The sequence below is a fragment of the Amia ocellicauda genome, chromosome 18, assembly GCF_036373705.1.
Source record: "Amia ocellicauda isolate fAmiCal2 chromosome 18, fAmiCal2.hap1, whole genome shotgun sequence".
NCBI classification, from domain to species: domain Eukaryota; kingdom Metazoa; phylum Chordata; class Actinopteri; order Amiiformes; family Amiidae; genus Amia; species Amia ocellicauda.
The window spans coordinates 18,401,054-18,428,894 of NC_089867.1; the positions used below are offsets into that span (position 1 = coordinate 18,401,054).

General features: G+C 40.6%; 1 protein-coding gene across 7 annotated transcripts in view; it reads left to right on the plus strand.

Annotated features, from left to right (window-relative positions):
- kif1b (kinesin family member 1B) overlaps positions 1–27,841 on the plus strand; it is a 97,147-nt gene that overhangs the window by 29,369 nt on the left and 39,937 nt on the right. For 3 of the 7 annotated variants that reach the window (XM_066691086.1, XM_066691085.1, XM_066691090.1), the window contains 19 exons: positions 412–591; positions 1,430–1,495; positions 2,154–2,332; positions 3,851–3,962; positions 5,551–5,628; positions 6,221–6,286; positions 6,395–6,412; positions 6,729–6,804; positions 9,291–9,369; positions 9,701–9,843; positions 11,351–11,419; positions 13,114–13,247; positions 18,549–18,628; positions 19,232–19,307; positions 21,163–21,242; positions 22,541–22,647; positions 22,932–23,015; positions 23,184–23,364; positions 23,949–24,021. In XM_066691086.1, the coding sequence (XP_066547183.1) occupies positions 412–591; positions 1,430–1,495; positions 2,154–2,332; positions 3,851–3,962; positions 5,551–5,628; positions 6,221–6,286; positions 6,395–6,412; positions 6,729–6,804; positions 9,291–9,369; positions 9,701–9,843; positions 11,351–11,419; positions 13,114–13,247; positions 18,549–18,628; positions 19,232–19,307; positions 21,163–21,242; positions 22,541–22,647; positions 22,932–23,015; positions 23,184–23,364; positions 23,949–24,021 (1,881 nt within the window). The remainder of the gene's footprint in view (positions 1–411; positions 592–1,429; positions 1,496–2,153; positions 2,333–3,850; positions 3,963–5,550; positions 5,629–6,220; positions 6,287–6,394; positions 6,413–6,728; positions 6,805–9,290; positions 9,370–9,700; positions 9,844–11,350; positions 11,420–13,113; positions 13,248–18,548; positions 18,629–19,231; positions 19,308–21,162; positions 21,243–22,540; positions 22,648–22,931; positions 23,016–23,183; positions 23,365–23,948; positions 24,022–27,841) is intronic. The other 4 variants (XM_066691089.1, XM_066691091.1, XM_066691088.1 and 1 more) reach the window with 3 other exon arrangements.

Consider the following 27,841-nt stretch of genomic DNA (forward strand, 5'->3'; position numbering starts at 1 on the left):
TTCAGGTTGTCAACTGGAGAACCTGTTCTCTGTATTGTGATATAGGAAAAAAAGAAAACTGACTGAAAGTAACTTCAAATTTTTTCAAAAAAAGTACTGGCAAGTGAATAAAATAAAAAAAGTTCATTTACATTACAAATGTTTTGTTGACATTTTTATTTTAGCAAATTATATAAAAAGGGTATACATATAAAAATTGTGCTTTGACATTAACCGCTCTCACTGTGACAAAGAAAGCAGCAAGTAGAGCAAATGAAGTGCTTGCAACGAGCTTCTGATGATGTTTAACGAGCCCATGTTGTAGCCCTTTATTATAATTACCAAGTGTTTTTGTCAGGAAAGAGACTAGATGAGCTGTAAGCCTTGGTCTCTGTGTGACTGTCTGTATCTCTGTGTCACCCCCCCCTGCAGGTAGAGGACCCATGCTTTGCCTCGCAGTGTCTGGTGTACAATGACATCGGGAAGGAGATGCTGCAGCATGCCTTCGAAGGCTACAATGTCTGCATATTCGCCTATGGTCAGACCGGGGCGGGAAAGTCCTACACCATGATGGGCAAGCAGGAGGATGGCCAGGAGGGCATCATCCCAATGGTGAGACCTCTGGTTTCTAATGTCTCAATAGTGTAAAACTTGACTTCCTTCTCATGCTTCCTTGGCCCCATAGAGCCTCACTCCAATGTTTTTTTTTTATGCCGCTTTAAAAAGCCAATGGGAAGAAACCTGGATTCAAAGATTTGTCAGATAATGTCTGTAGGTGTGTTGACTCTTCAGGGGTTGTAGCTCTCTGTTTACTGGATATAAACCTCTGTTTCAGCATGACTATCTATCTTGTATTATTAAGGGGAAGGGTTGAGTCGTGAGGTCTCGAGATACAAATCCCGACGGTTCAGATGTGTTTCTGACACCTACTCCTCCCAGCTTCAAATCATTCACTCCAAACTCTTTCACCCTGTACCACCCACATGGGGTTTGAGCTGCACACCCATTAGTGTAGTGCTCTGCCAGTGCCCATCCTTCTGTTTCTGAAACACTGTAAAGGTGATCCCAGAGCTGTTTCCTCCACTAGAACCCAGGTTTCCAGAATGTTCTGCATCACTAGCTTGAGGGATCTCAAATGCTGTAAAACACACCACTTGATCAATATTTTTGGGTGGTTGTTTGCTATTAATTATATCCTTAATACCTCACAACTGGCCATCTCAGATCCTTTTTATTTTTCTCAGATGTATTCGGCAAATATAGAAAACAGGAATGGGTTTTGAAATATTGAAACTGTAAAGTACCGTTGTGTGGTACTACTGCAAATAAAATGTCTGTTCCTTTGTGTGCTATCGATCGGGGCCAGACTGCTTTGTAATAATGACCTGCACTATTTTACTCTTGTGTGGTTAAGCCCTATAACTGTACTGTGCCTTTTTCTTCCCCGCAGCTCTGTGAGGATCTCTTTGAGAAAATCAACGACAACAGCAAAGAGGAAATCTCGTACTCCGTGGAGGTGAGTGCTGAGGCCTAGCAGGCCCGCAGACGGTGTTTTTGGCTGTGGGGAGGGGACCCGGGCCCTTGCCTTTTCATTGACGTTTCATAATGAACAATCTAGGCCTTCTCCCAAAGAGGCCACAGGTTGTGCTGTCACTGACACTATGAATATTTTAATATTTTTACAGTCTGTACCATTCCCACTGTCCAGGCATCTTCCTGAGTGACACATTTAATCAAATGACATTGCCTTAGCAACCTCTTATTAGGTGGAATGTGTTCCCGAAGTCTCCATATGCCAAAATAATGCTCTGTTAAACTGACACAAAGGCGAGGTGTGTGAGTGTGTAAATGTATATTTAGGTGTTCTAAAACTTTTGACCAGTAGTGTATATATTAATTTGTGTTTGTTTGTCTAGAGGTCTTTTTTTAGCAAGATGCACTTGAATCTGACATGATAAAATATGGTTGTCAGCTAACTGATATTATGGCAAATTAATATGGCAGTTTAGTTAATTTTGCATGACTTGGCCAAAAGCAGGGACCCTTGGTACAAAGGCAGTCAAAATCTTGATTGACTTCACAAGAAATCAGTCAAACCAACAACCGGTCCTGCACCACGTTGGGCTCCCCAGGATGGAGGCAGCCACTTGGAATTAAGCCTTGTTCCTCTCTAGGTCAGCTACATGGAAATCTATTGTGAGAGAGTGAGGGATTTGCTGAACCCCAAAAATAAAGGCAACCTGCGTGTCCGTGAGCACCCTCTCCTCGGGCCCTACGTGGAAGACCTTTCCAAGTTGGCGGTCACATCCTACACTGACATCGCAGACCTCATGGATGCAGGAAATAAAGCCAGGTACGACCCAAAACAATATATATATATGTATAGTCCTAGGAGTACCAAAGATTCTCCACAGTGTACACATGCTCTCTGCTAGTCGGCTGAAAGGTTTTGGATGCTCTCGGGAGTATGTAAACCTGAAAGCTCTGCCATACTGATAACTTGCCTTTTTAAAACACCTGTCCCTTTATAAAGCATTTTGGATAATTTTATCTAGAACCTGGATGGTTTCTCTCTTCCCCCCCGAGGCTCGGAGCTGAGCAGTGCTGGTTAATCATGGTGTGCTGATTCAGAATGGCTATTTCTGGAGGCTGTGGTATTTGTTCTGCTCCGGCCTGGCATTGGCTCCCCTCAAATGTTCCCAGAGATCAATTAATGAGTAGCACAGAACTGCGTCCCTATAGTCAAAAGTGACGCTCGCTTTTACATTTCTATGCACACAGGCTGTTATTTACTTTATTCTTCATCTGTAGTGGCTTAATTTATTTCCACTTTGTCTTGGGAAGCTGATTTCTGTATGGTGCTTCTCACTTCATGACTCATTGTGAGCCAGCTACGTACTTGCAGCTGAAGTCCATCTGCATACTAATGAATACCACAGCCCACTCCTGCTGGCAAGAGCATGTACTGTATATGGATATGCACAGATCTGAGTGGGAATCAAGCAATGCGTTGTTTTGTATTTTGTTTTCTTCTTTAGGCCCATTTTAAGAATCTGTTTTCCTAAAGTTCTCGTTCAAACGAAGTATAGTAAAATAAAATTACAATAATAATTATATAATATACAATCCAGAAATCATGTATGTAAATAAATTGATACATATATATTACAATAATACACCTATCCCTCATACACACTTGAAAACATGTTAACCTAAAAATGCTTTACAGAACTGTAGAAATCTTAGAAATGTACAAATAAAATAAAATCTAATCTGAGGTTGCAGTGTATAGAAACAGAGCATGGCTAATTAAAGAATTGGGCATTCTTCTGCAAGAGGCAGTTAGTTGAGGACAAATAATCTGGGGAAGAGAAAGCTAGAGGGGATTGTGGGATACATTTATTTATTTGTTCTACTTTAGTTCAGAAATCATTCACTCCAGTAAAGGAGTCCTTAACTCTTTCACAACACTTGTATTTCATAGTACATTTATTCAGTTATTAAATTATGTTTTTGCAGAAGCTCAAATGAAACCACAGTCCATTGTTAAAGAAATTCAGTAAGATGGGCTATCGAAGCCCAGACTAGAGAGCCCAGTGCACAGAGGCCAGTGGGTGACATTTACCCAGCAAGCACAACTGTTTGTATTTGCACAGGTAACGACGTCCAACAGTGGGAAAACCCATGAGCTTTACAAACGCCAAGGTGCCACTGAAGAGACAATGATGTGGGCTTAATTTAGTATCAATTACAGCTTCTATTTATACACGTTGTGTTCACATAGCCCGAGTCTTTTTTCTTTTCACCCCTTTCTTTCCCTCCTCCCCCTCTGATGGCCCCTTGATCAGTGTCCAAACTCTTGTGCCTGCAGGACTGTGGCAGCGACAAACATGAATGAGACGAGCAGCAGGTCCCACGCCGTGTTCACTATCGTCTTCACGCAGCGGAAGCACGACAGTGAGACAGACCTCTCCACAGAGAAGGTGAGCAGAGGAAAGCAGCGACTACGGGGCCACAGCTGTGCCAGCTCCGAGACATGGCATGGGGGTCGCAGTGAGCTCTTGGGGAACTGCTATGGTGGTTTCAATTGGCCAGTGGAAAAAAAAAAATCTTAAAATGAATCCCCCAGAGTCCTCCAGTCCAAGAATTAAAAAAGGGACCAGTGGAATAAATAAACTCCACAGCCACAGCTACCCTCTTCTGTGGCGCAGATGCCTTGCGGCTGAGCGTCCTCTGGGGATCGTTCCCACTGAAAGATTGTGACGCACTGACACGCTGTTAACGTTGGCAGAACAGAAAATGAATGGGCAGCGATTAGTGCACTTCCCCCAATGGAAAGTGGCAGCATAGGTTTTCAGTTTGGAAATGCATAAAAAACTAAACATCTGAAGACAAGCTTAGCACAGATGTACAAAACATTCAGTACTTAATTGTTTTTATTATTCGTTTTTTTATCATATTAATATCTCCACATTTGTTAACGTTAATGGTCACATTAATATATTTATCATATTAAAATGAAAAACACATGGGGGAATAAATGTCCTTTGCTTCTATCAATTTCCTTTCCTTTTACATAAGAAAGTTTACAACCCATCATGCTTGTGTATCTGCTTAACCACCTATTTTAGTATCATCTGCAAATTCGACAAGTTTGCTAACTATCCCAGAGTCCAGATCATTAATATAGATTAGAAAAAGCAAAGGCCCTAGTATTGATCCCTGTGGAACTCCACTAACAACCTCACTCCAGTTAAAAGCAACTACTCTAATCGACACCCTCTGTTTCCTAGACATCAACCAGTTCATAATCCATCTACTTACATTTCCCTGAATGCCTACAGCTTCCAATCTGAGGATCAGTCTTTGGTGTGGAACCTTATCAATAGCTTTGAAAATGCTTTCACGTGATCTACAGCTGCAGTTGCATGTTCAAAAAATTTGAATAAAGTAGTAAGACATGGGGCCGGATTAAATCAAGATTTTAACCCACCTGCTAATAGAAAACTACAGAACTGTACTCGGTTGCGGCTTCATTTTTGGTAAGATGACACTTTCTTCTAATCATAAATGTAACCGCTATGATGTACAGGTTTGTATTTTGCTATTAGCGGGTGGGTACATTTTTAAAAATTTAATCTGGCCCATGATCTGCCTTGTCTAAACCCATGTTGACGATCTCCAAGAATATGGTTTTCATTTCATTTTACAAGTAATGCAGGTGAGACTGATTGGTCTGTAATTTCATGATCAATTTCAGTTTTGTCCCCTTTCTTGTGGATTGGTATGACATTTGCCATCTTCCAGTCAGTTGGCACTTCCCCTGTTCTAAGTGTCATTTGAAATATTTGAGTTAGCAGCCTATAAATAATGTCCCTCATTTCTTTAAGTACTGTTGGAAATGTACCATCTGGCCCAGGTGATTTTTGGTACTGTTTAGCAGCTGTACTGAATTGCCTTAAATTAAGGCAAACTACAGACAAAATTAACTTAAATTGTTTGTATTCTCTTCTCCACATATCGATTTTCTGTTCAACAACCATTGAGGTCTCCCTGTTCTCCCTGTTTCAGGTCAGCAAAATCAGCCTGGTGGATCTGGCAGGCAGTGAAAGAGCTGACTCCACGGGTGCTAAAGGAACAAGGTTAAAGGTACACCTAATTATACCATGATATACCATTTCACTCCTTAAAGAAGCTCTATGCCGTGACTCTGGAGAGCTTTTCTGCAGAGCAGCAGATGCGGGCAGCATTGTGATTGCAAATGTGCTGCCCAGTGTGCCGCCTGGGACCTGCGAGACCGGCATGGATCACAAGTGTGATTTATTCAGACTAATTAAGGGAACGCTCGATGGGGCTGAAAAAAAAAAAAAAAAAAAAGAAAAAAAGTCAAATGTACAATTGTCAAAATGACCAAAGTCTGTAGCTCAAAGTAGAGCCCACTACACATTTCTCTAAGCTGGTATCAAAATCAGTCATTATTCATTGCACCAAGCAAGCAAAACTGAAACCTCTAAACAGTGCTTTTGTTTTGTGATTTTTGTTTAGTCATTTAAAACTCCAAATGTCTCAAAAATAACACTGAAGATCATTAGCTTTTGAAAATGTTTTTCTTTCTTTATCTATCTTTACATGTGTCATCCATCTTGGGAACCTTGCATTCCTTCTGTAGAAGAACGTGCCCATTATTTTGGAATGGTACAGTTCTTTTATCAGCAGTTACCTTTTTATTGCTGTGTTTCAGGAAGGCGCAAATATCAACAAATCTTTGACGACGCTGGGGAAAGTCATCTCTGCTCTGGCCGAAGTTGTAAGTAACTGTCTCACTTTGTAGAGAGGCTGATAGACGGGTTTGAGTTGGGAACAGTGTGTCATTCTGACCTGTCTTTTCTTCTCTATCACTGCTGCCCTTTTCCAGGATAACTGTACCAGCAAGGTAAACAGTCAGTCTCTTCAATAATCAGCCAGTAACTGCTGTAGACTGGCCTATTGATACAACAATGGGCTAGTACTAAGCATTGTTCTAATACCATACCATTTTTAATGTATTTATTTAACTTCAGTTATATGATTAGTAACACCCTCCCATCCCTCATTGCTGATTCTGTCAAACTTGTTTTGATTTTTTTTTTTTTTTTTCATTTGTGCCATCATAAAAAAACAGAAAAGCTATTGTTTGTAATATTAATGATCGTTAATTTACATACTACAGTAATATACATGTATATTCATCTTTATTTATTTTTAAACAGAGCAAGAAGAAAAAGAAGACTGACTTTATTCCCTACAGAGACTCTGTATTGACCTGGCTGCTCAGGGAGAACTTAGGTGAGAAATACTGCTTGTTGTTTTTCTTCCTGGTTGACAAATATTGTTTAATTGTATTTGTAAGTATATATACAGTGAGGGAAAAAAGTATTTGATCCCCTGCTGATTTTGTACATTTGCCCACTGACATAGAAATGATCAGTCTATAATTTTAATGGTAGGTGTATTTTAACAGTGAGAGACAGAATAACAACAACAAAAATCCAGAAAAACGCATTTCAAAAAAGTTATAAATTGATTTGCATGTTAATGAGGGAAATAAGTATTTGATCCCCTATCAATCGGCAAGATTTCTGGCTCCCAGGTGTCTTTTATAAGGTAACGAGCTGAGTGCTCCTAATCTCAGCTCGTTACCTGTATAAAAGACACCTGTCCACAGAAGCAATCAATCAATCAGATTCCAAACTCTCCACCATGGCCAAGACCAAAGAGCTGTCCAAGGATGTCAGGGACAAGATTGTAGACCTACACAAGGCTGGAATGGGCTACAAGACCATCGCCAAGCAGCTTGGTGAGAAGGTGACAACAGTTGGTGCGATTATTCGCAAATGGAAGAAACACAAAATAACTGTCAGTCTCCCTCGGTCTGGGGCTCCATGCAAGATCTCACCTCGTGGAGTTTCAATGATCATGAGAACGGTGAGGAATCAGCCCAGAACTACACGGGAGGATCTTGTTCATGATCTCAAGGCAGCTGGGACCATAGTCACCAAGAAAACAATTGGTAACACACTACGCCGTGAAGGACTGAAATCCTGCAGCGCCCGCAAGGTCCCCCTGCTCAAGAAAGCACATGTACAGGCCCGTCTGAAGTTTGCCAACATCTGAATGATTCAGAGGAGAACTGGGTGAAAGTGTTGTGGTCAGATGAGACCAAAATCGAGCTCTTTGGCATCAACTCAACTCGCCGTGTTTGGAGGAGGAGGAATGACCCCAAGAACACCATCCCCACCGTCAAACATGGAGGTGGAAACATTATGCTTTGGGGGTGTTTTTCTGCTAAGGGGACAGGACAACTGCACCGCATCAAAGGGACGATGGACGGGGCCATGTACCGTCAAATCTTGGGTGAGAACCTCCTTCCCTCAGCCAGGGCAATGAAAATGGGTCGTGGATGGGTATTCCAGCATGACGATGACCGAAAACACACAGCCAAGGCAACAAAGGAGTGGCTCAAGAAGAAGCACATTAAGGTCCTGGAGTGGCCTAGCCAGTCTCCAGACCTTAATCCCATAGAAAATCTGTGGAGGGAGCTGAAGGTTCGAGTTCCCAGACGTCAGCCTCGAAACCTTAATGACTTGGAGAGGATCTGCAAAGAGGAGTGGGACAAAATCCCTCCTGAGATGTGTGCAAACCTGGTGGCCAACTACAAGAAACGTCTGACCTCTGTGATTGCCAACAAGGGTTTTGCCAACAAGTACTAAGTCGAAGGGGTCAAATACTTATTTCCCTCATTAACATGCAAATCAATTTATAACTTTTTTGAAATGCGTTTTTCTGGATTTTTTTGTTGTTATTCTGTCTCTCAATGTTAAAATACACCTACCATTAAAATTATAGACTGATCATTTCTTTGTCAGTGGGCAAATGTACAAAATCAGCAGGGGATCAAATACTTTTTTCCCTCACTGTATGTATAGAAGTCCTAAGTCTAATGAAATATTCACAAGCTAATTTAATGGTGTAATTTAATTGAATTGCCCTGTCTGCTTTGTGTTGCTGTTGTACCCTTCAGTTACTGTAAGAGCTCTTAAAATTCCCAGATACGTATTATATATGATCCTATATATACACATACCAGTGGATGCGACGCTGGGGGGCTCAGCAGCAGCTCAGAAACTGGGGATTTGTGAAATATGGCAAAATCAGTTTTCTTCTAATTAACAGAAATGCTTTGATTTAAGTATATGGAGAATCCTCTGACTAAAATGTTTTGATTTCCCTGCTCAGCACCTTGAAGCTAGTAGCTGTATAAAATCTATATGGTTTTATTCTGATTTAAATACAAATATGTCAATTTAACCACCAGCAGGCCATCTTCTGGTTCTTATTAAAGTCTACCAGTTATTGAAACAGTGGAGAGAGTTAATGGCAAACATAATATAATTTGCCTGGGGCATCTCAACAGTAGACCGTCTTATGAAAGTCTCAGAGAGATGAGTCGGAAATGAAGAATGATAAATCTTTGCTTAGGTAACCGCTTGTCTCCTGCACTGGGGCAGTATTGCTTTGTGCTTCTCTGATGGCTTACTGACTGTTTTTAATACTGTCAGTTCTGTATACTGTCTCTTCATTAACCTGTTGAAGGCCTTGAAATGAAGTTCATCCAAACTGATTTTTCCCTCCCATTGTTAATGACAGTATAGGGAACCATGAAAGGCTTTTTTGCATTTTCTGTAACAATGCTTTAAGGCTTCTCCTTTAACAAAAACATGGAGAGTGAAAAGCTTGTGAACCATGAACATGTATTCCTGTCTTCTTTCCAGGTGGGAACTCCAGAACCGCTATGGTGGCTGCACTCAGTCCTGCAGATATCAACTATGATGAAACGCTCAGCACCTTAAGGTAATCACTTTCAATGGGCCAACTTTAGGGATGTCTACCTTCTGTACTGTCATGGGGAAAGCTTTGGTGATGTGCTCCATGTGTCCTTGTGTGTTTGACAGACACACACAAGCATGTGTGTATTTGTTCTATTATTGGTCCTGGGCGGAAGGGGATAACAATGAGCTTTATATTTGAGTAGACTAGGTTCACACATCCTGATCATTTGTTATAGTTCTCCACAGTGAAATGGCTCTAGACCTCCTTTTTTGTCTGGGTGGCCCACTCTGGCCTTGACCCCCACCATAGTGACCTGGGTGCCCACTGTTTTTTTTTTCGTTGCCGTTTTCAGATATGCAGACCGGGCCAAACAGATCAAGTGCAATGCTGTCATCAATGAAGACCCCAACGCCAAGCTGGTGCGGGAACTGAAGGAGGAAGTCACACGACTGAAGGACCTTCTGCGTGCGCAGGGCCTGGGAGACATCCTGGACAGTAAGTGTGGGGATGGGGGGGGAGCACAGAACAAGCCAGCGCTGCTGCACAACAAACGCCAACAGTGAGAAGAGGAAAGCAAGCACCGCACCTGACCTCGTATGGCTCGTAGCTCTGTCACTCAGCCCTGCAGCCTAACATACTTCTTAGTGTCTGTCATACAGTGCAAGGAAAGGAAAGCAGAAAGCATGACCTCTGTACCCAAGGCTTTCCTTCTTGTCATTTCTCACTTCATTTCTCTTTCCACTCCAGCAATAATATAACTTCTATTTTCCCCTCACTCTCTTGCCTTTAAGTATGTCTTACACTGCACTCTGCCCACTCCATGCCACTCCACTGCACAGTACTGGACAGCGCTCCATAAATCAGGATTGCATCCCTCATACAAGGGTGGTATTATAGAGCGATCTGATGTAAAAATATGTAGGATAAAAATAAAGGAATTTGATAACATGTGGTGCAAGTCTACTTATTAATATTAGATATTATTGTATTAATATACTTGGCATTCAAATTATGTGGAGATATAAATCCATTGGAGATTGCTTTTTTTAATCCTTCATTAAAAAATCAACCATTGTTCTGCAGTAGGCTATAGTTTTAGGTGCAGTATTACCTGAATTATTATATTTCTTGTCTCATCAACCTCTTTATTTAAATATGTTTTCAGCAGCGTTAGATAAACATACTGCTGCAGTATGGATTAGTGACTAACCCATTCACTAACCCTGTGTAGTAATTCACATTCACATTCACTATCCTGACATCAAGATTGTTTTTGTATCATGTCCCCATCCATATGTTGCCTTGTTTCATCAAGCCTAGCCAAAGTGTTCACTAATTAACTCCAGCACCCAGTTAGCTTGAACTCTGACCTTTGACCCTTTTTGTGTTCTCCTGCTTCCCTTCAGTTGATCCAATGGGCGATGATTATCCAGGAAGTGGAAGCAAATGTGTGTATACGTGTGGTGGTACTTCCTCTCTCTCTCTCCCTTTCTCTCTCTATCATCATCTCCCCTGATAGCCAACCCACTGCTTCTGGCCTCTTGGAAAGGAAACTCCTCAGCTTTGCATGCATCGAGCTTAAGTTAAAGCTTTCAAAGTTCGACAAGGAGTCCCAGACAAATGCAAGATTAATGGCGAGGATGTGTCTTGTATTTGCTGTGGGTGGATAAGGGCAGGGACGGGGGGAGCTTCCAATCTTTATTGATATTCAGAATTTTCCCAAAGGACAAAAATTCCGAGGTTTTAGTGCCGAGCTGTAGAAGTAGATTAAGTGACCACAATGAGGCAGAAAACCAAATGCAGACCCTAACTCTCCCTAACTGCATAGAATACAACATTTATTAGTATACAATTTAATTAGATTCCGTTCACGTGTTTTTATTATTATTATTTTTTTTTTTCAATGTCGTTTCTTCTTCCACTTCCACATCGTCATTTGGAGGCCTTTACCTGTCCCCAGCTGTGTCTGCTACTGAACTGTCATGTTAATTGTCCATTGCAGGTGACAATATTCACGATGTTAAAATGCTTCTAAGCTCTCATATTGAAGCAGCGAGCTACAAGTTGAAAGGTGCATGTCTTGTTACTGTTGAGCAGGTGATGTGGTTAGAGGAGTAATTCTAGAAGATTGCTGTGCTGTGCCAAAACAATAATGGTGTTGTAGTTTTCCTTATTAATTAGCGTGAGTCCCACAAAATGTCACCGGACCCCCTATGAGTGTGTGCGTTTCTTTCCCTCTCTCTCCCTCCCTTCTCCTGTGCTCTATAACCTGCCCTGTCGATAACATTTAAGCTGCATGTAATCTGAACTGACAAGCCAGATCTAGCTTTAAGCAGTTAACATCTGTCTGGGAATTCTTGATATTCACTTGCAAGTTAATAGGTGGACTGCTTCAAATTGCAATAATTCTGTCGGGGATGGGGGGGGGGGGGGGATCTAAACCATTTGTAAGTATAATTCTATACAGCTGAACAATTCAGTTTGCTTGCATGAAGACAATAGTGATGTAAAATGGCCAACAGCACTATGTGTTAGAGCTTTGTGAAAATCTGAGCTATACTAGTTTCATGTCCTAATCACGAGGAGGTCTATTCTGTTCTATGGATCTAAGTACAGTAGTGTGTAATATACCCCCATATAAACTGCCCATGTTTATATGCTAAACATTTCTTGGGGCTCTGTCTTCTCCCGAGATTTATTGTCATTAATCTTACTTTAGTTTTGAATCCTATGTTGCTGCCTGTTGTCTGTTTTCTGTGCCCTCCTGCCTGCAGGAAAGTAAATGAGGGTGACCTTTAGATCCAAGACTGTGTACAGTGTCATTTGAATAGACCTTGCCTAATAATGACTGAAACAGAAAACCTGACCCTGCAGCATGCACTACCCCTCTGCTCTCTGCTTCGCTCTCTGACTCCTGGGCTGTTTGCCTCTCCTCAGATCCCTTGATCCCATTTTATATATATTAATATATGTTGGCAGTTTTCACACCAATTCTTAATTTTCTGTCATTGACCAAACATCTCAGTGTAAGTACTCCTCAGCGGAGATACTCCAGGTGAATATGGGTGTGACCACAAAATCTGTTTAATTATTTGGAAATACATTATTTGCAAATGACTGCCCATCTCCTATATGAAGTATTCTCATGTTTGCAGTTCCTATGAATTGTTTTTAAAAGGGAACTTATTGTGTACTCAGATTAGCCCAATCTCGGTAAGCTCTGGGTAATAATTAGCCTTTGACAATGTAAACCGTGATTATGTGGGTGGATTTATTTGTTTGCTTTTATAGTATCAAATGTAAAACCTAACTCCTGTGACCACTAACGCATCATCATGGCTCTAATCCTGGTTTATTTACAATGGTTGGTATTTTAGACCTAGAAAACAAATTGGAACACATAAACCACAATAGCCAAAAGATCATAGTCTGCTATTGAATCCTATAATGAAATAATTTCCCATTCTATTCAGTTTCCTGCTGCTTAGCCACTTGGTTTGAAAGCTGCCTTCTGTGTGATTAAACGTTTTTGCTGGTTTGTCTTTTTTATCCTTTAAACGCTCCTCGTGTGTCTCACACCGGTCTTTCCTCCTTCTCTTTGTCTCTCTTTCTGTTTCTGTTTCTCTCTATCTCTTTTTTTCTGCCTTTTTTCCCCTCCTTCCCAACACCTCTTCCTCTGTTGCTCAGACCTGAAAGATATTCACAACAATAAGCATAGATACTTACTAGCCTCTGAGAACCAACGGCCTGGCAATTTCTCCACAGCGCCCATCGGCTCCCTGACAGCTTCCCCATCATCCTGCTCTCTCAGCAGCCAGGCAGGCTTGCAGTCTGTCTCCAGCATTCAGGAGCGTATTATGTCCACTCCGGGAGGAGAAGAGGCCATCGAACGGCTCAAGGTACAGAACACACTGTTTATTCCCGTCATTCATTCCTGTACTTCAGTTTGTTATTTCTGTTAGATTGGTAGTTTCTAAACCCTCAGTTTGGAGCTGGGGATTGTTTTTCACCTGGATGGGCCGCCGCAGCCTTTGCGCTGGCACTGGAGAGAGGAAAATAATATACACATCCTTCAGAGTGTGCACTGTTAGTCCATCTGCTTATTTTATCGATCCACTACAGTCCCCACACCGCGTCCAGCCACAAGGGTTATTATTGAGCAGAAAGCTGTGAAAATCCTGGCTGACTTTGAATCCAGCTATACCAGGTCAGTAGTGCACTGCCCTTTGAGGAATCTGTCACAATCTGCAAGCACTGATTTGAGTTCAGCCAGATTACAGGGCCAAAGCCCTTACTGGTTCCACCCCTCCATGGGCAACAGTAAACTGTAAGAGTATGATTTTATTGATTTTTATCAAATATGTCATTAAACCAGGTGTAAAATTACATCAAGGCAAATTTCCTCTCCCTCTTATGTCTTTGATGACTCAGTGTCTGAAGACGTAAGTACACTCTCGATCAAAAGGATTGTCTCCGCCCCACTCGGTGCTCCTTAATGGAGAATGGCGTGCTGGTGTCAGATGTGCCTGTGGTGCACTCAGCAAGGCTCTGCTTGGCAAACTGTACACCAATTATAATTCCTTTATTCCCAAGATACTGAAATCATTTTTGTTTTGGTAAAACCCACAGTGGCTGTTTTCCGCACAGAATATTTTTTTTCCTGAGAAAATCATTCTGTTTTCAGTCACTGCTATACTGCTGTTGCATACATACATGCGTACATACTGAATATCAAAAATAGAAGTGAAATTGAAGAAGTATGATGCAGATAATCACCATGGTAACCCTATACATGTAAGCACATTTGTGTTGCTAACTGACCTGTACCTTTTGCAGGAGAGAGAAATAGGTTTCAGATTTAATGCGTCATCTGTCCTTTGTTCTGACTTTCAGATAGCCCTGTTTCTACAGCAGGGTTGCTTGATTGAGAAGGGTTTGTTTTAATATTATGAATCTCACAAGTAAGAATTAGACACACAAAGATCTTTGCAATAGAAAAAAAAAAAGATTATTTTCATTTCATATAACAATCAACCCCCCTTCCTGTCTAAATAGGTTTTGGTCCAAGACCGGCTGTAACTGACTTACAGTAACTGATCTGTGTTGTCTTTTCATGCTAGTAAAATGCAAAAAAACCTATTTTATTAATTAAAAAAAAAAAAACTACATTTGCAGCAGTAGCATTTAAGTATCCTGAAATGTCATTGATGACTGAAGAATTTTTAAATCCTGATCATTCTCTGCACAGGATGACATTTAGACACCAGATAAGAGGTATTGGAATGTTTGGAAGTGCCGCTTTGTGATTGACTGGTTTCTCATATGTGATACAAGACCATAAGAACATAAAGTTTACAAACGAGACAAGGCCATTCAACCCATTGTGCTCATTTGGTGTCCATTAATAACTAAGTGATCCAAGGATCCTACCCAGTCTATTTTTGAATGTTCCCAATATATATAATAATATATAATACACCATCAATTGCTAACTCTGTGTATTCTGATATTATTTGACTGCTCGATCTAAAATTGTCAAAAGTTTGTCCTAAAGTTGCTGAGGTTCTAAATCCTACAGGTCATACATATTTGCATGAAGAACTGGATGAAAATGTTTTGTTTTTTGTTTAGTTTTTTCGCTCCAGAGCAGCTTTCTCTCTTGTTGTGAGATGTAACAAGTAATTTTCCATGCTTAGGGAAACTGATATCAATAGCAGCATTCTTCCTCCCTTCTCCTCTGAGATGGTGTGAAACACTGAGAAATAGATGAATTATTGAGACGTGAGAAAGTTCATGGTTTGAAACATTCAGTCGTTCAGCTGTAAACAAGATTGTTAAAAAAAATTCAACCCACAAAAATAATGTTGAACCCTTTGGAGGATACAACATAAATAAAGTATATCTGAGTTAAGTAAAGGGGCTCGCTTTGAAAAATATATCCACTGATGCATCGTTGATGTGTGTCAGATTTAGTTTTGTGTCTTAACTGTAAAACGTTGGTTTTAAAAATCTCTGCAGCAGGCTGGGGGTGGGAGAGCTGCACACATTTTAAATGGAGTCCCTTTTGTTAAAGAATGAAAACTTGTCTTGTCCTGCTGTGTTTCTGAGCAGGTTAAAAGAACGTCAGGTCAGGATGGCTGACAATAGGCCGATTGTCTTGACGGGCTGGCAATTCTTCCAGTATAAAGAGTCAACTGTACAGTGCCTTTGCTGTGAAAGCACTCCCTTTATTGTATAAACCTTTGGGTGTTTGTTGTTCCCCCTTTCTCTCTTTCTCCCTCCCTCCCTCTCTCTTTCTCTCCCCCTCTCTCTTTTTTGCTCTCTCGCTCTACTGCTTATTAGCAATGAGAAACTGCACAGCACTGAGCACAGGGCATCTTCCATCCATTAAGGGGTGCAGTTGCCATGGTGATGTCGGTGCCGTCTCTGCGATCACGAACACTCTATCTGTCACTAAATGACGTCAGTGCTTTCCAAGACACTCACCATTTTTTAAGTCAGGATTAAGACCAAAAAAATAAAAAATGATCTTGGCTGCCCTACACAAAAACAAAACAAACAAACACAAAGGTGTCTGTGAAACTAGAATACATTGCACACACAAATAATGTATTTATATGTATGTATGTATGTATGTGTGTGTGTATATATATATATATATATATATATATATATATATATATATATATATATATATATATATATATATATATATATATATATATATATATATATATATATATATATATTTTTTTTTTTTTTTCTATTCCGAGTTTCACTCTCGTGTCATCAGGTTGATTTCTGCTGTAAGGCTTTTCAGATGTCTTTCATGTTACTGAACTAAAAGACATCCAAATAGAAGTGATCACTGCAGCTGTATAATATGAGAAGAGGTCGGTGTGGGAAATAGAATGCAATTACTGAAATGAAGAAAACAGACCTATGAAAAGTGCGTCGTTGACAGCTACCAAACAACTGATTTTTGTTTTTATCTTCAGACATGATTTATCTCTCCATATTACAATAGAAAGCACACATGGAAAATACGCAATCTCTTGTTATTATTGAACAAGTAGGTCAGATACAGAGGCGTAATCCACTAATTCCTGATTAATGCACCTCCCGCAGTGGTGTCCAACTCCTGCTCTTGACCTAGATGGGGTTTTGATAAAACAAAATTATTATTATATATTATATTATATTGGGAAATCTAGGATTTGATTCTAATTATGAAACCTCAGTTGAACAAAAAGATTTATAAGATTGCATTGCAAGGATTTAAGCCCCCCCCAAAATAAAGCAAGACTTGATTAGCAAATGTTATGGCCGCTGTTCTCTGGACTGTTATTTCTTGTTCAATTCAGAGTGCTGTGTAAATCCCCACACTGTGCTGGGGAACAATGTCTCTTTCTAGATCAACAGATGGCTGAGGTTAACACTCTGCTGAGGTGCTGAAAAGGACTCCTCCGCGGTCTTTAGAGATTTAAACCTACATCCCTGCACATAACCAGAATAACAATGTAGCAGGCTTCGTGTCGGAGAATGTCCAGGGGTCCAGCCCAGTCACCTGACCAAAGCCTTGACATTCTTGTGCATTGTTGAAATTACATGCTGACTAAACAGATTATTTACAAGCCAAAAAGACAACAAGGACCTTGTCTCCCATTCACATAAATGAAGTCCTCATGAGCACTTTATTGTGGTGTAGTGAATTGGATTTATTTTTATTTCAGGCTTCTGTGTAGACTCTTGCTTTACACTAACCCAGACCCCTTCAGTATTAGGTTTTTTTTTTTTTTTTTTGGCTATTGGCAGGAACTATTGGTAATACTATGAATGATAGCCACTGGGTTCTATGTATCATCAAGTAAAACAAGTTGATATGGTTGGGTTGTGCTTGAGGTGTTTGTGCTTAGCTGCTGCTGTTTGTGGAAAGCAGTGGAGGTTGTTTTTGCAGTCTGTCTCATTACTCTAACAGGTCTTTAAAACAAGTCTTTTGTCGTCACACTTCGACATGATGGCAGCTGCTCCGGGTTTCTGAGCGCATCCTTAAATGGCTGGAAACAGCTGCTGGACCTTCCTCCGTGAAGTGAGGTTGAATAAGGACATTAGCGTGGCCCTGGACGATCAGGACTCGTGCTAGGCTTCAGAACGCATTTAAAATGAAGAAGTGCTTTGAGGTATTTAGAGGGCAATGCCTCGGTGAACAAGATTTGAGGAAATCTACTGGTAGCTCCCCTCGGAAGTCATGTTTCATTATGGAAGCGTTGGCTGTAACCGAGAGGAAGAACCCTCTCCCCCTCCCTTCCCCTTCATTGGAAGTCAGTTGCTGGAGATCCACAGACTTTTCGTTGCGATCTGTGCGCCGCGGTCAGGAGAGCCGACCTGAAGCTGCATAAGCTTCTTAGGAGAATTCCATGAATTAAGTGAAATCCCGTTGGGAAGTTAGGATTCCGCCATCTCTCTTTTGTTGTTGTTTTTGATAGACATCAGCTTTTGAGAGCTTTCTGGATTTAATTTGTTCCCCAAGAATCCAACATCATCATCATAATAATAATCCAGTCCTTATGTAACCACAGGTCTTGCAAATGTATTACCCTCTATCCGGTTATTTTTGGAATGTATTATTCGTTTGAAGCAGTGTGTTCTGTGAGATGAACGCAGACGGATGATCCCTCATAACCTGCAGAATATATTCGAGGATCAGTGGTGCAAAGCTGCATTAGTTAGTGCAGAGGCACTGTGAAGTTATAATCTCCATTATTTCATTCTCTTCCAATTGTGGTCAATGAGAGATTTCACTTCTTGCTGTATGTGGTAATTAGAAACACCGTATATATGTAAACCCTCAATTACCTAGATTATTTTATGTATTTATATATTTATGCATACATTTGTATTGGACACAAACTGATTTATTGTAACTTTCTGCTTTAGATCTCCATGATTTTCAGGAAAATTTTACTTCACAATAAATGATTGTATTAATGAATACATGAATGAATGAATTAATTGATTGATCTTGTCTTCAAACGTCACTATTTCAGGTAAATGCTTCAATCAGATTGCCTAAGACTCTTGGCAGTTTTGTTTCTTCTGTTGAGGGAGATAATAAGGGTCTGCTTTGCCCAGAGATTGGTGTTTTCAGAAGGACAGTTCCAGAGAAGAACCCCCATCATGTCTTATGTTTACCCCCTTAGGAATCAGAGAAGATCATTGCGGAGCTCAATGAGACCTGGGAGGAAAAACTGCGGAAGACAGAAGCAATCCGAATGGAAAGGTCAGTTAACACTTCAAACAAAAGGCCATGTGACACCGTCTCTGCCACATCGTTTCTCCAGAAAGGTTAGCTTTACAAGGAGAAGGTCCCCAGGCAGGAGACGTTATCTGATTTAGCCTATTCAAGTCAAAGTCGCAGAAACAGTCCCTAAAATGTCTGTTTCGTAGAATGAACACCATTATTAAAAATCGTGAGGAGAAATTTAACTAATTTTATTTCTCAGAAAAAAAAGGGTTCTATCACCACTTCCCAAGCCCCCCATGACAAATGAGTGCATAGTTTTAATCTTTTCCCTGAAATCCCATTTAAACATTATATGTTGTTATGAAGTTTGATCCTGTAAATGTTGCAACAGTGTTTTGTCAACTAGGAAAGCATAATTAACAAACATGTTTACTGCTATTGATGTAGAGAAAAGGGCTGTCAAACTGTGGGAGAGTTTTCAATAATTTAGAAAAGAGCTTCCCCGTGTTATTAATGTGGGTGAGGAGGTTAATTAGGAAGTGTCAATATTTAGTGTGATCAGACACCATGTGCAAACAATCTTGTAAGGGACGTATTTTGCAACACTGAGCTCATCTCCCTCTCTCTCTCAACTCCTAGAGAGGCTCTCCTGGCTGAGATGGGTGTGGCAATACGAGAAGACGGGGGGACCCTGGGGGTTTTCTCTCCCAAAAAGGTAGAGCCTGTTGTTCCTGCAGCCGCATTCACAGGAGAACGTGCATTCAGAAGATACTGGCACAGTGGAAAACCTCGAACAATTAAAATGTTTTTATGTTAAACACATGCACAAGAAGTTCCGGTATTCCACATATAGTTCAAAATTTTTTGTTCTCAAATGTCTTTGAATTTTGGTTTATTTCACCGTCTCTCTCTGCCCTCTCAACTGCATTGCTTGCTTTGTTCTCTGCATGTTTCGTCCCTAATGTCTTGCACTTTGTTTCACTTTCCATTGCTTTCTTTTTCCTTTTATCTGTTATGACATTTTAAATTCAGATTTGCCCTCAACGCCCAACTTCCTTGTTTGGTGAGGATTTTGATTCTTTTTCAACTACTGAGGTTTGTGGGCATATTCAGTTCATGAGTTTGGAAGCTAGAGCAGTAGAGAGCTTGGAGTAGACTAGTGCCTCTTAGACTCTTGCCACATCCTGTGTACAAACCAATTTGATTATGTACAAAGCTCACGGGAATAGATAGTGGTGTTGTACTGTTGCTAAATGTATTTTATTAAGTCACATATCATGCAAAATTAGTACAGTTTAATACTAATTCCAGCACAACGTGCAGACTTTTACTTTTTTTTTTTCTTCTTCTTCTTCTTCATGCCTGTGTGTAGAACCACATTAATGGCTGCCTGTCACAGTACCAGGGCATTGTACTCAAGTCACATCTGAAGTTGTCAGACCTGTCCAAGGCATTCCCGAGCTGCTTTACAGTGTAGAAAAGCAGCTTACTGAGGAGGCAGTCTGAGAAGGACAGGGCAGATTAGTGCACCCGGCATCTACAATCTCTTGCTCCTCTGTTGACGCCAAATCCCAGAGATTTGGGAGTGGAGTCATTATTGCTGTAGACTGCAAAATCCACAGCTCTGGCATGCGGGCCTGATTTCTCCATTGCAGAGTGAATCAGATATAGTGTAACCACAATCAATAACGGTGATAGAGTACATGTATGCTTAAACTGGGTTTTCAGGCTCCATTTATTAGCATAAATGCCGCTATTTGTCACTGGTATAATTGCAGCAGCTGTGTTTGTTACTGACGCACAGGAAACCGAGCTTGTACACAAGAGACATGAGCACCTTATTGATGCCACTCCATGAATTTAAAGTTGTTTGTCTTTACTACTAACATTTGTTTTGTTAGTTTTTCATTTAACTCATTTTTCTCCTCCTTGCGTTTCTGGATTCTTCTGTTTATTTGTCCATTCTCTCTCTCCTTGCTATGCTGCCTTTCCATTGATTAGATTTTCACCCCGAGGCCATGCGATCTTTTTGCTGACTCTAATGGGGTATTTTCCCCTAAAAAGGTTGGTGCAAAGAGGTGGAAACCTGAGCAGAAAATCCTATAGAGGTAGACACGTGCGTTGTTGTGTAGGAGTTCCAGTGCGAATATCTACCGGACCTGTCCCTGGGTGCTGAGAGAAGCCACACATTGGCATGCACAATCTCAGTCTCCAAATTTTAGTCTATATGCCACATAGAGTACCATTTAAGTCCCTCTTTGATTTCCTCAAACTTATAGAATCTCCAGCTGCTCACTCCAGAATCTGTTAGTTGCTGTTCCATTTTAAAATCCTTTCATCCAGTTTCCCTGTGATTACCTGAAAATTCAGTTTACTTATCTCTGATCTTGCCTGAGTTACAAGCACTGCACCAAAGCAGAATACTGTTGCTGTGTGTTAGTGTTTACATGTTTATATGTATTTGGGTGGTTTTGTGTCACTCGTGGTGGTGGTGGTTGTTGATTTTGTGTTTATCAATAGAAGTGCACTGAGCAATTGCTTAATTTGTTGCTTTGCTGTTGCTTTTTCAGACGCCGCACCTGGTGAACTTAAATGAAGATCCTCTGATGTCAGAATGTCTGCTTTATTATATCAAGGATGGGATTACAAGGTAAGGAGATTCTGGTGGGAAAACTAGGTATCCTCTGTTTGGTTGGTTCATTAGGGGGTCCCAATGGGAGGATCTTTAGTTCTTTTCTCTATTTGCATGCACAACTGCCCAAGATGGACATTGACAGTGATTTAAAACTGATGCAACTGCTGAATTTACTGGTTTTCCAATAAACCTGAATAATGTTAACTTCACAAGTAGGATTGATGTTATATAGTAGACCTTATAATAGTCAATTAATTTACACGCACATTGTTACTCCTTTTTATCTTTATTTTTTTTAATTGCACGATTTTATATGGCCTTGGTTATTACAGGGGTGACCTTGTGGGGCAGCTGTTGCCTAGCTTCTCATTAAATACCCCGTTTGTTTTAATTAATGCTGCTTTTCTGAGTTGAAATGGCAGATATTTAAAGCTCTGATTTGTGCGAGGTGAGTCACTGGATGAGTGTAATGGAGACCCACTCTCTGTCTCCCACACAGACATGCTCTGTCACAGTGAGCTGACAGGACTCTCACGCTGCTCACGCCCCGATGAATCTCTCCCAGGGCTAATGGAGATAGTGTTTTACTTTTTGCTATATCTCATTCATGTAATATAATCACATTTTATTTTGTTCCTTTAAAAAAAATGTTGGGAGTAAAATTCAGCTACTCATACACCTCCATTCATTAGTTATTGTTGCCTCCACTATTTATCTGTCTGAAGGGGGTGAAATTTAAAGCTACTTCACATGCAGGTAGAAAATGTAATTTCCTTTGATCCTATCTGCTCACCACGTCTGAAAGGAATCAATCTGTACTGGACCTGCTCGTTCCACTTTCCCTCTCTGCCCTGAAGGCATTTAACCTGGGGATATGCAGTATCAATGAAGGGATAAGATCAAAGCTTTTAGAACCTGTTCTGTGAAGTGGTAAACCACAGGAAGGACATACAAACTCCAGGGGTTTGCCAGGATTGCAGATTCCTAATGCTGTTCTTTATGTTGTCAGTTGTTTAAACGGTCTCATTTCATTATTGCCTATCAATGGTGGTGACTTCATAGATCTTGTACTTCCAAAAACATTGTTTGAAGGGTAACTGTGACTTGGTGCTTAACTGTAGTCTGACTATAAACTACAGCCCTGTTTCAAATGCTGAAGCAGCCAGACAGCTCTCTGCTGGATCAGCCTGTTTTATTCCTCAGGTTTTCCAAAAGCACCTTGGAGTCACAAACTTGGTGAACAGAGGGTGCAAGAATGGTAAATGCTCTCTGGCCGAAACACCCATGTGCGTTTTCTCCTCCATTTGCTCTAGGGTTGGCCAGGCCGACGCCGAGAGACGTCAGGATATTGTTCTGAGTGGGGCGCACATCAAAGAAGAGCACTGCATCTTCAGGAGCGAGAGGAATGCCAACGGGGATGGTGAGATGCTGTTTTTGCTTTTCACCAAACGACAAGCCTTCCAAACAACAAGATGCACATGATTTTCCCTGCCTTCACTTTTTTCCCCCCCTTGGAGTTCTCTGGGTCTGCAGTCACAGTCAGGTTTAAATCTGATTGGCTGTTGACCCTAGAGGAGACCCACACCCCAGTTCCCCTGTTTCAGGTGTCCATTATCTTATTCAGTAATGATTAAAGAGTCCAGAAAGGCACTCGCACGCTAGCTGTTTAATAACCCAGAGATCCTGCTTCTCTTTGTCCTGCAGTGATTGTCCTGCTGGAGCCCTGCGAGGGGTCAGAGACATACGTCAATGGGAAGAGAGTCGGCGCCACAGTGCAGCTCCGCTCAGGTATACATCTGCTCTCCCACACACACACACACACACACACACACACACACGTGTGCACACACACGCACACGCAGGCGCACACACACAAACACACGCACACTACTCGACACTCCAGAAACAATGAAACGTTACTTGGTTGTTCACGCCAGTTTTTACGCTTTTACTCAGGCAACCGCATCATCATGGGGAAGAACCACGTGTTTCGCTTCAACCACCCTGAGCAGGCGCGCGCTGAGCGGGAGAAGACCCCGTCTGCTGAGACGCCCTCGGAACCCGTGGACTGGACCTTTGCCCAGAGGGAGCTGCTAGAGAAGCAGGGCATCGATATGAAGCAGGAGATGGAGAAGAGGTATGGGAGCTGGCACTGAGGAAAAGCCTGGGGTTCATCTGGGGATGGTTCATTTGTACTTTGGACTGTTGAAGTCCACTGTGCCTTCATCTCCAGTCCCTAGTGGGTCACCGTCCCGTCTGTCGTCCGTGCCAGCTGAGATGCTCATTTAACTTTCAATTTAGCCCTTTTGCCAGGTGGCAGTAGATTTAGAGTGACCAGTAAGATCCTGTTTGATTGGGGAAGGGGATATGCAGAACTCAGCTGAGATTAATAGACTTATGCCTGTGTTCATAAGAGGGGTACACACTATGAAAGTTAACTTGTTTCCCTGTTAAAAATCCACAGCCTGTTTCCATGAATTTCCTTCCCCCAATTAGTATCATATTTGTTTTTTTTCCCCTGTGACTAGAGCTTCATCTTTCTGTATAAACATTCACTTACCAAATCCTTAAGCTAAACAAGCTCGGGAAAGAAAGGCTTGTGTACGTTTCTTAGATTCTGTATGGCAGCGTTAACGATTTCTAGACACGGTAAATCTGGGATATTAAACAAAGCTCAAATAAATATCCAGACACTGAAAACCCTGTTGTTGTTTATTTCAGACTTACAGAGATGGAGATCCTTTATAAGAAGGAGAAAGAGGAGGCCGATCAGCTTCTGGAGCAGCAGAGACTGGTAAGTTCAGACATAATTCATATGAATTGTATTAAAGATCTCCAAATAGAATAATTGCTTATAGAGTTCACAAAAGTGTCCCAGGAGTTTATGGCTATACCTTTAATGGTTTACCTTTGATTCATAAAACTGAAAATCAGAATTGGCATGGAAGATATCTAAAAAAATGAACTTGCATTTGCTTCAGTACAGAACTTTTGAAGACTATTGTGAAAATAAGATTTTGTCTTTCAATTCAGGCCTACAGATTAATTCCTACCCCTGCTGAGACTGTATTGAAGCAGATGCTTTTATTGTCAATGTGTGGGACTCACGTAATCTGACTAGATGTATTATGTACATCTAAAGATATTGTTGAACTATGCAAATGTAGTTGGTTTTTGGTGGAATGCATGATTTCTGTGTGATTTTAATGTGAAGGAATTGGAGAAACAATACTGATGTGGCTACAAACCAAACAAATTATTTTGCATATATTTTTTAAAGTTGTAAACCAGGTGTAGTTTTGTTTTGGTTGCTTGCTCTGTTGTACATAGGATCAGCACTAATTCTGCCCTCTAGCTCTGATATAGGCTGGTGTGTGTTTTGAAAACTCTGGTACTTCTTCTACAAGTGCATGTTTCAATTCCATTCTCTTTGCATGAGAATCCACTCTGAAACGGACTGAGGCAAACGAGAGCAAGGGAATAAACCCCTCCCCCCTTGTCTCTTAGTAATGAAATACTAATTACTGTTGAAAGATTTTCAAATCCTGAGGCTTTTTCCATTTTTAGTCCATTTTTTTTCATGATCTTTATATTTCCAGATTTATTCCAAACCTTGCAAAACAGCAGCTGAAATATTTTTTTATATATATAACAGAAATACAATATATTAAAATGGATAGTATGCACTTACTATGGAATATAATAAGATGATTGGCCAGTTGTGAGGTACAATGTTAAAAGCGACCAGCCCAATTCACACTGTGTATTGAGTTTGGTCTGATCTATTAAGATAAATTGTTTGACTTTGAATACACATTCAGTGAAGTCTTATAAATTCCAATTTATAGGCTCCTACTGGTTGGCCTCTATAGTTTTGTGTTTGTGTTTTTTTGCAGTTTGCTACTTTTGCATGGTTTTTGGTTTTAATATTAGTCCGTGTACTTTTTTAGCATGTTTTGTTTAACAGTTTCATTAATAATAAATACTTAGACTCTCCTTAACTACAATAAGATTTAACTAAATACTTTTGAACTGGTCTGCGTTCAGGAGGTAGCTGTTGGCTCGCTTGAATAGTTTTTTTTTTTTTTTTTTTTTTTTTTTTTTTCCTCCCATTGTCTTGGGCTTTTCAGCTCCACAATGCAGTTGAGATACGCACAATGCATTGCAGTACTGAGACCTTTCAATAGATATATCTGCATAAAGGCTAGTTGACAATGTGGTTTCTCATTGTTTACTTTCCGCTGTGATTTTTAAAAACATTTTGGGGTGGGGTGGAGTGGAGGGGTATCAAAGAGATGTCTGAGGATGAAAATCTCTTAAGAGTTCCAGTGGTTTTCAATATATGGGATGCCAAGTTATACAATTATTCAGCCGTGTTAATCATTGGCATTAGTCTTATTACAATGAACTGTCCTAAATGAGCTTACAAACTACACCATCTAAGTCTAAACTCTGCCCATCACCCTAGCACAATCACCTTGATCATCTTGTTCTTTTCTACTTTTGTACTCTGTTTTGTTATTTTCTGATGTACTGGACTGTAAATATTTTGAATGAGAATGAGAAACTGCATTATCTCTGAAGTAACTTTTCACCCTAGCAAGTGTATTAACCGAGCTATTAACACCTTCACAGACTTGCTTTTCTCTACTGACTCCTAAACCTGCATAGACTGCACTTGTTACTAACCTGCTCCTAACCCTAGATGACTCTAAACCACAGCTGCACTTTTTTTTTCTGTGCAATGGACTTCAAATGGGGATTGCCCAAAAACAACAACCACCATTTTGCATGTTTTGTAGCATGTCTGGGGTGCAGCTTTAAACAAACAAATTAAAGGAAAAAATTGTTTTAAATCCTAAAAAGGAGAATCTCAATTTAGAAAATAATGAATAAAAGGATTTTTTTTTTTCCATCTGTAATTCTCTATTTAAAATCATGAAAGTCATGCTTTGCTTTTGCTTTTTACAAAACTATGCAAAACAAGGAACCATAATGGCTGAAATATGAATGCGGTGTGAAGATGTTGTTAAAAAGGGTTCTGTCTCTCTGACGCCAAACCCAGGCTGTTCCATTTTGCAGTGAAAAAAAGTCTTATTGCCCTTTGCATGGCAAAAGAAGATGGGGAAATCTGCAGAGGATTTCTAAGACCTACTACTGTATTCCCTGTGGAAATGTAAAAATGACTTGAAATATTCATAGGTTTGTCATTTACAAAGCATTTCATTTACTTTGAACAGTGTACAAACTATCATCCTTTTTGGGATTGTTTTATTTCTGGAACGTTAATGGCTTCCTGTCTCTTTCATCAACATGATGCATGTTAACTGTGGTTAACCGCTTAAGTCTAAGATATAATACGACTACAACTATGATACAACTCCTGTCACATATTTATATTTCAGATGTGTAGAAATTACTGTAATAAAACTTTCAGTTTTAGCCCTTCTTATAAGCCTGTCCAAGACGCTACTTAACCATTTAAAATAAGTTTTTCACCTAAGAAAAGAAGCTTATATTACTGCCAAGATCTTGCAGTGTAATACGTAATACTTGTCCCTCTTTTGTTCGTATTTAACAGATATGACTAAATAATAACCGTATAAAGTCATGTAGTTCTGCATTTGACACCACTTAATTTGGAGGAAAGCATAAATGGCTAATTAATTGAAACTTATTACATTAGACAGCTAAGGTTCCAGCTCCCAGCCAGCCTAATAACACAATGAAAAATAAAATGTTGGCTTAGACAAAACAATTAATGTGGAAGAGAAGTTTGTTACAGTAATTTCCGGGCTTCTAAAAAATATATACATCAGAATGGAGTAAGCCTACACCATACCTTATTCATCTTCAGCCCCTTAGTGGTTCCTGTATTGCTTGTATCCTCTGATTCAGTTTTTTAAAGCCATTTTTTAAAGTTTTGTTTTCCCATTTTAATTTATATTTTTGTTGGGGAATTTTGTTTTGGTTTGATTTTTTTGTTCTTTAAGGATGGAGATTCTGATAGTGGCGATGATTCAGACAAGAGGTCTTGCGAAGAGAGCTGGAGACTAATTACCTCCTTGAGAGAAAAGCTGCCTCCCAGCAAACTGCAAACCATTGTCAAAAAGTGCGGCCTCCCCAGCAGTGGGAAAAAGCGTGAGCCTATAAAAATGTACCAGATCCCCCAGCGCCGGCGCATCACCAAGGACTCCAAGTGGGTCACCATCTCAGACCTCAAGATCCAGGCTGTGAAGGAGATCTGTTACGAAGTGGCTCTCAACGACTTCAGGCACTCCAGGCAGGAAATCGAGGCCCTGGCCATCGTCAAGATGAAGGAGCTGTGCGCCATGTACAGCAAGAAGGACCCCAATGAGCGGGACTCATGGCGCGCCGTGGCGAGGGACGTGTGGGACACCGTGGGCGTGGGGGATGAGCGCATCGAGGACGTGATGACCAATGGGCGGGGCGTCACTGATATGGATGACCTGAAGGTGCACATCGACAAGCTGGAGGACATCCTGCAGGAGGTGAAGAAGCAGAACAACATGAAGGATGAAGAGATCCGTGCACTGAGGAACAAGATGGTCAAAATGGAACGGGTGTTGCCCCTGATCAGCTCCCCAGAGAAG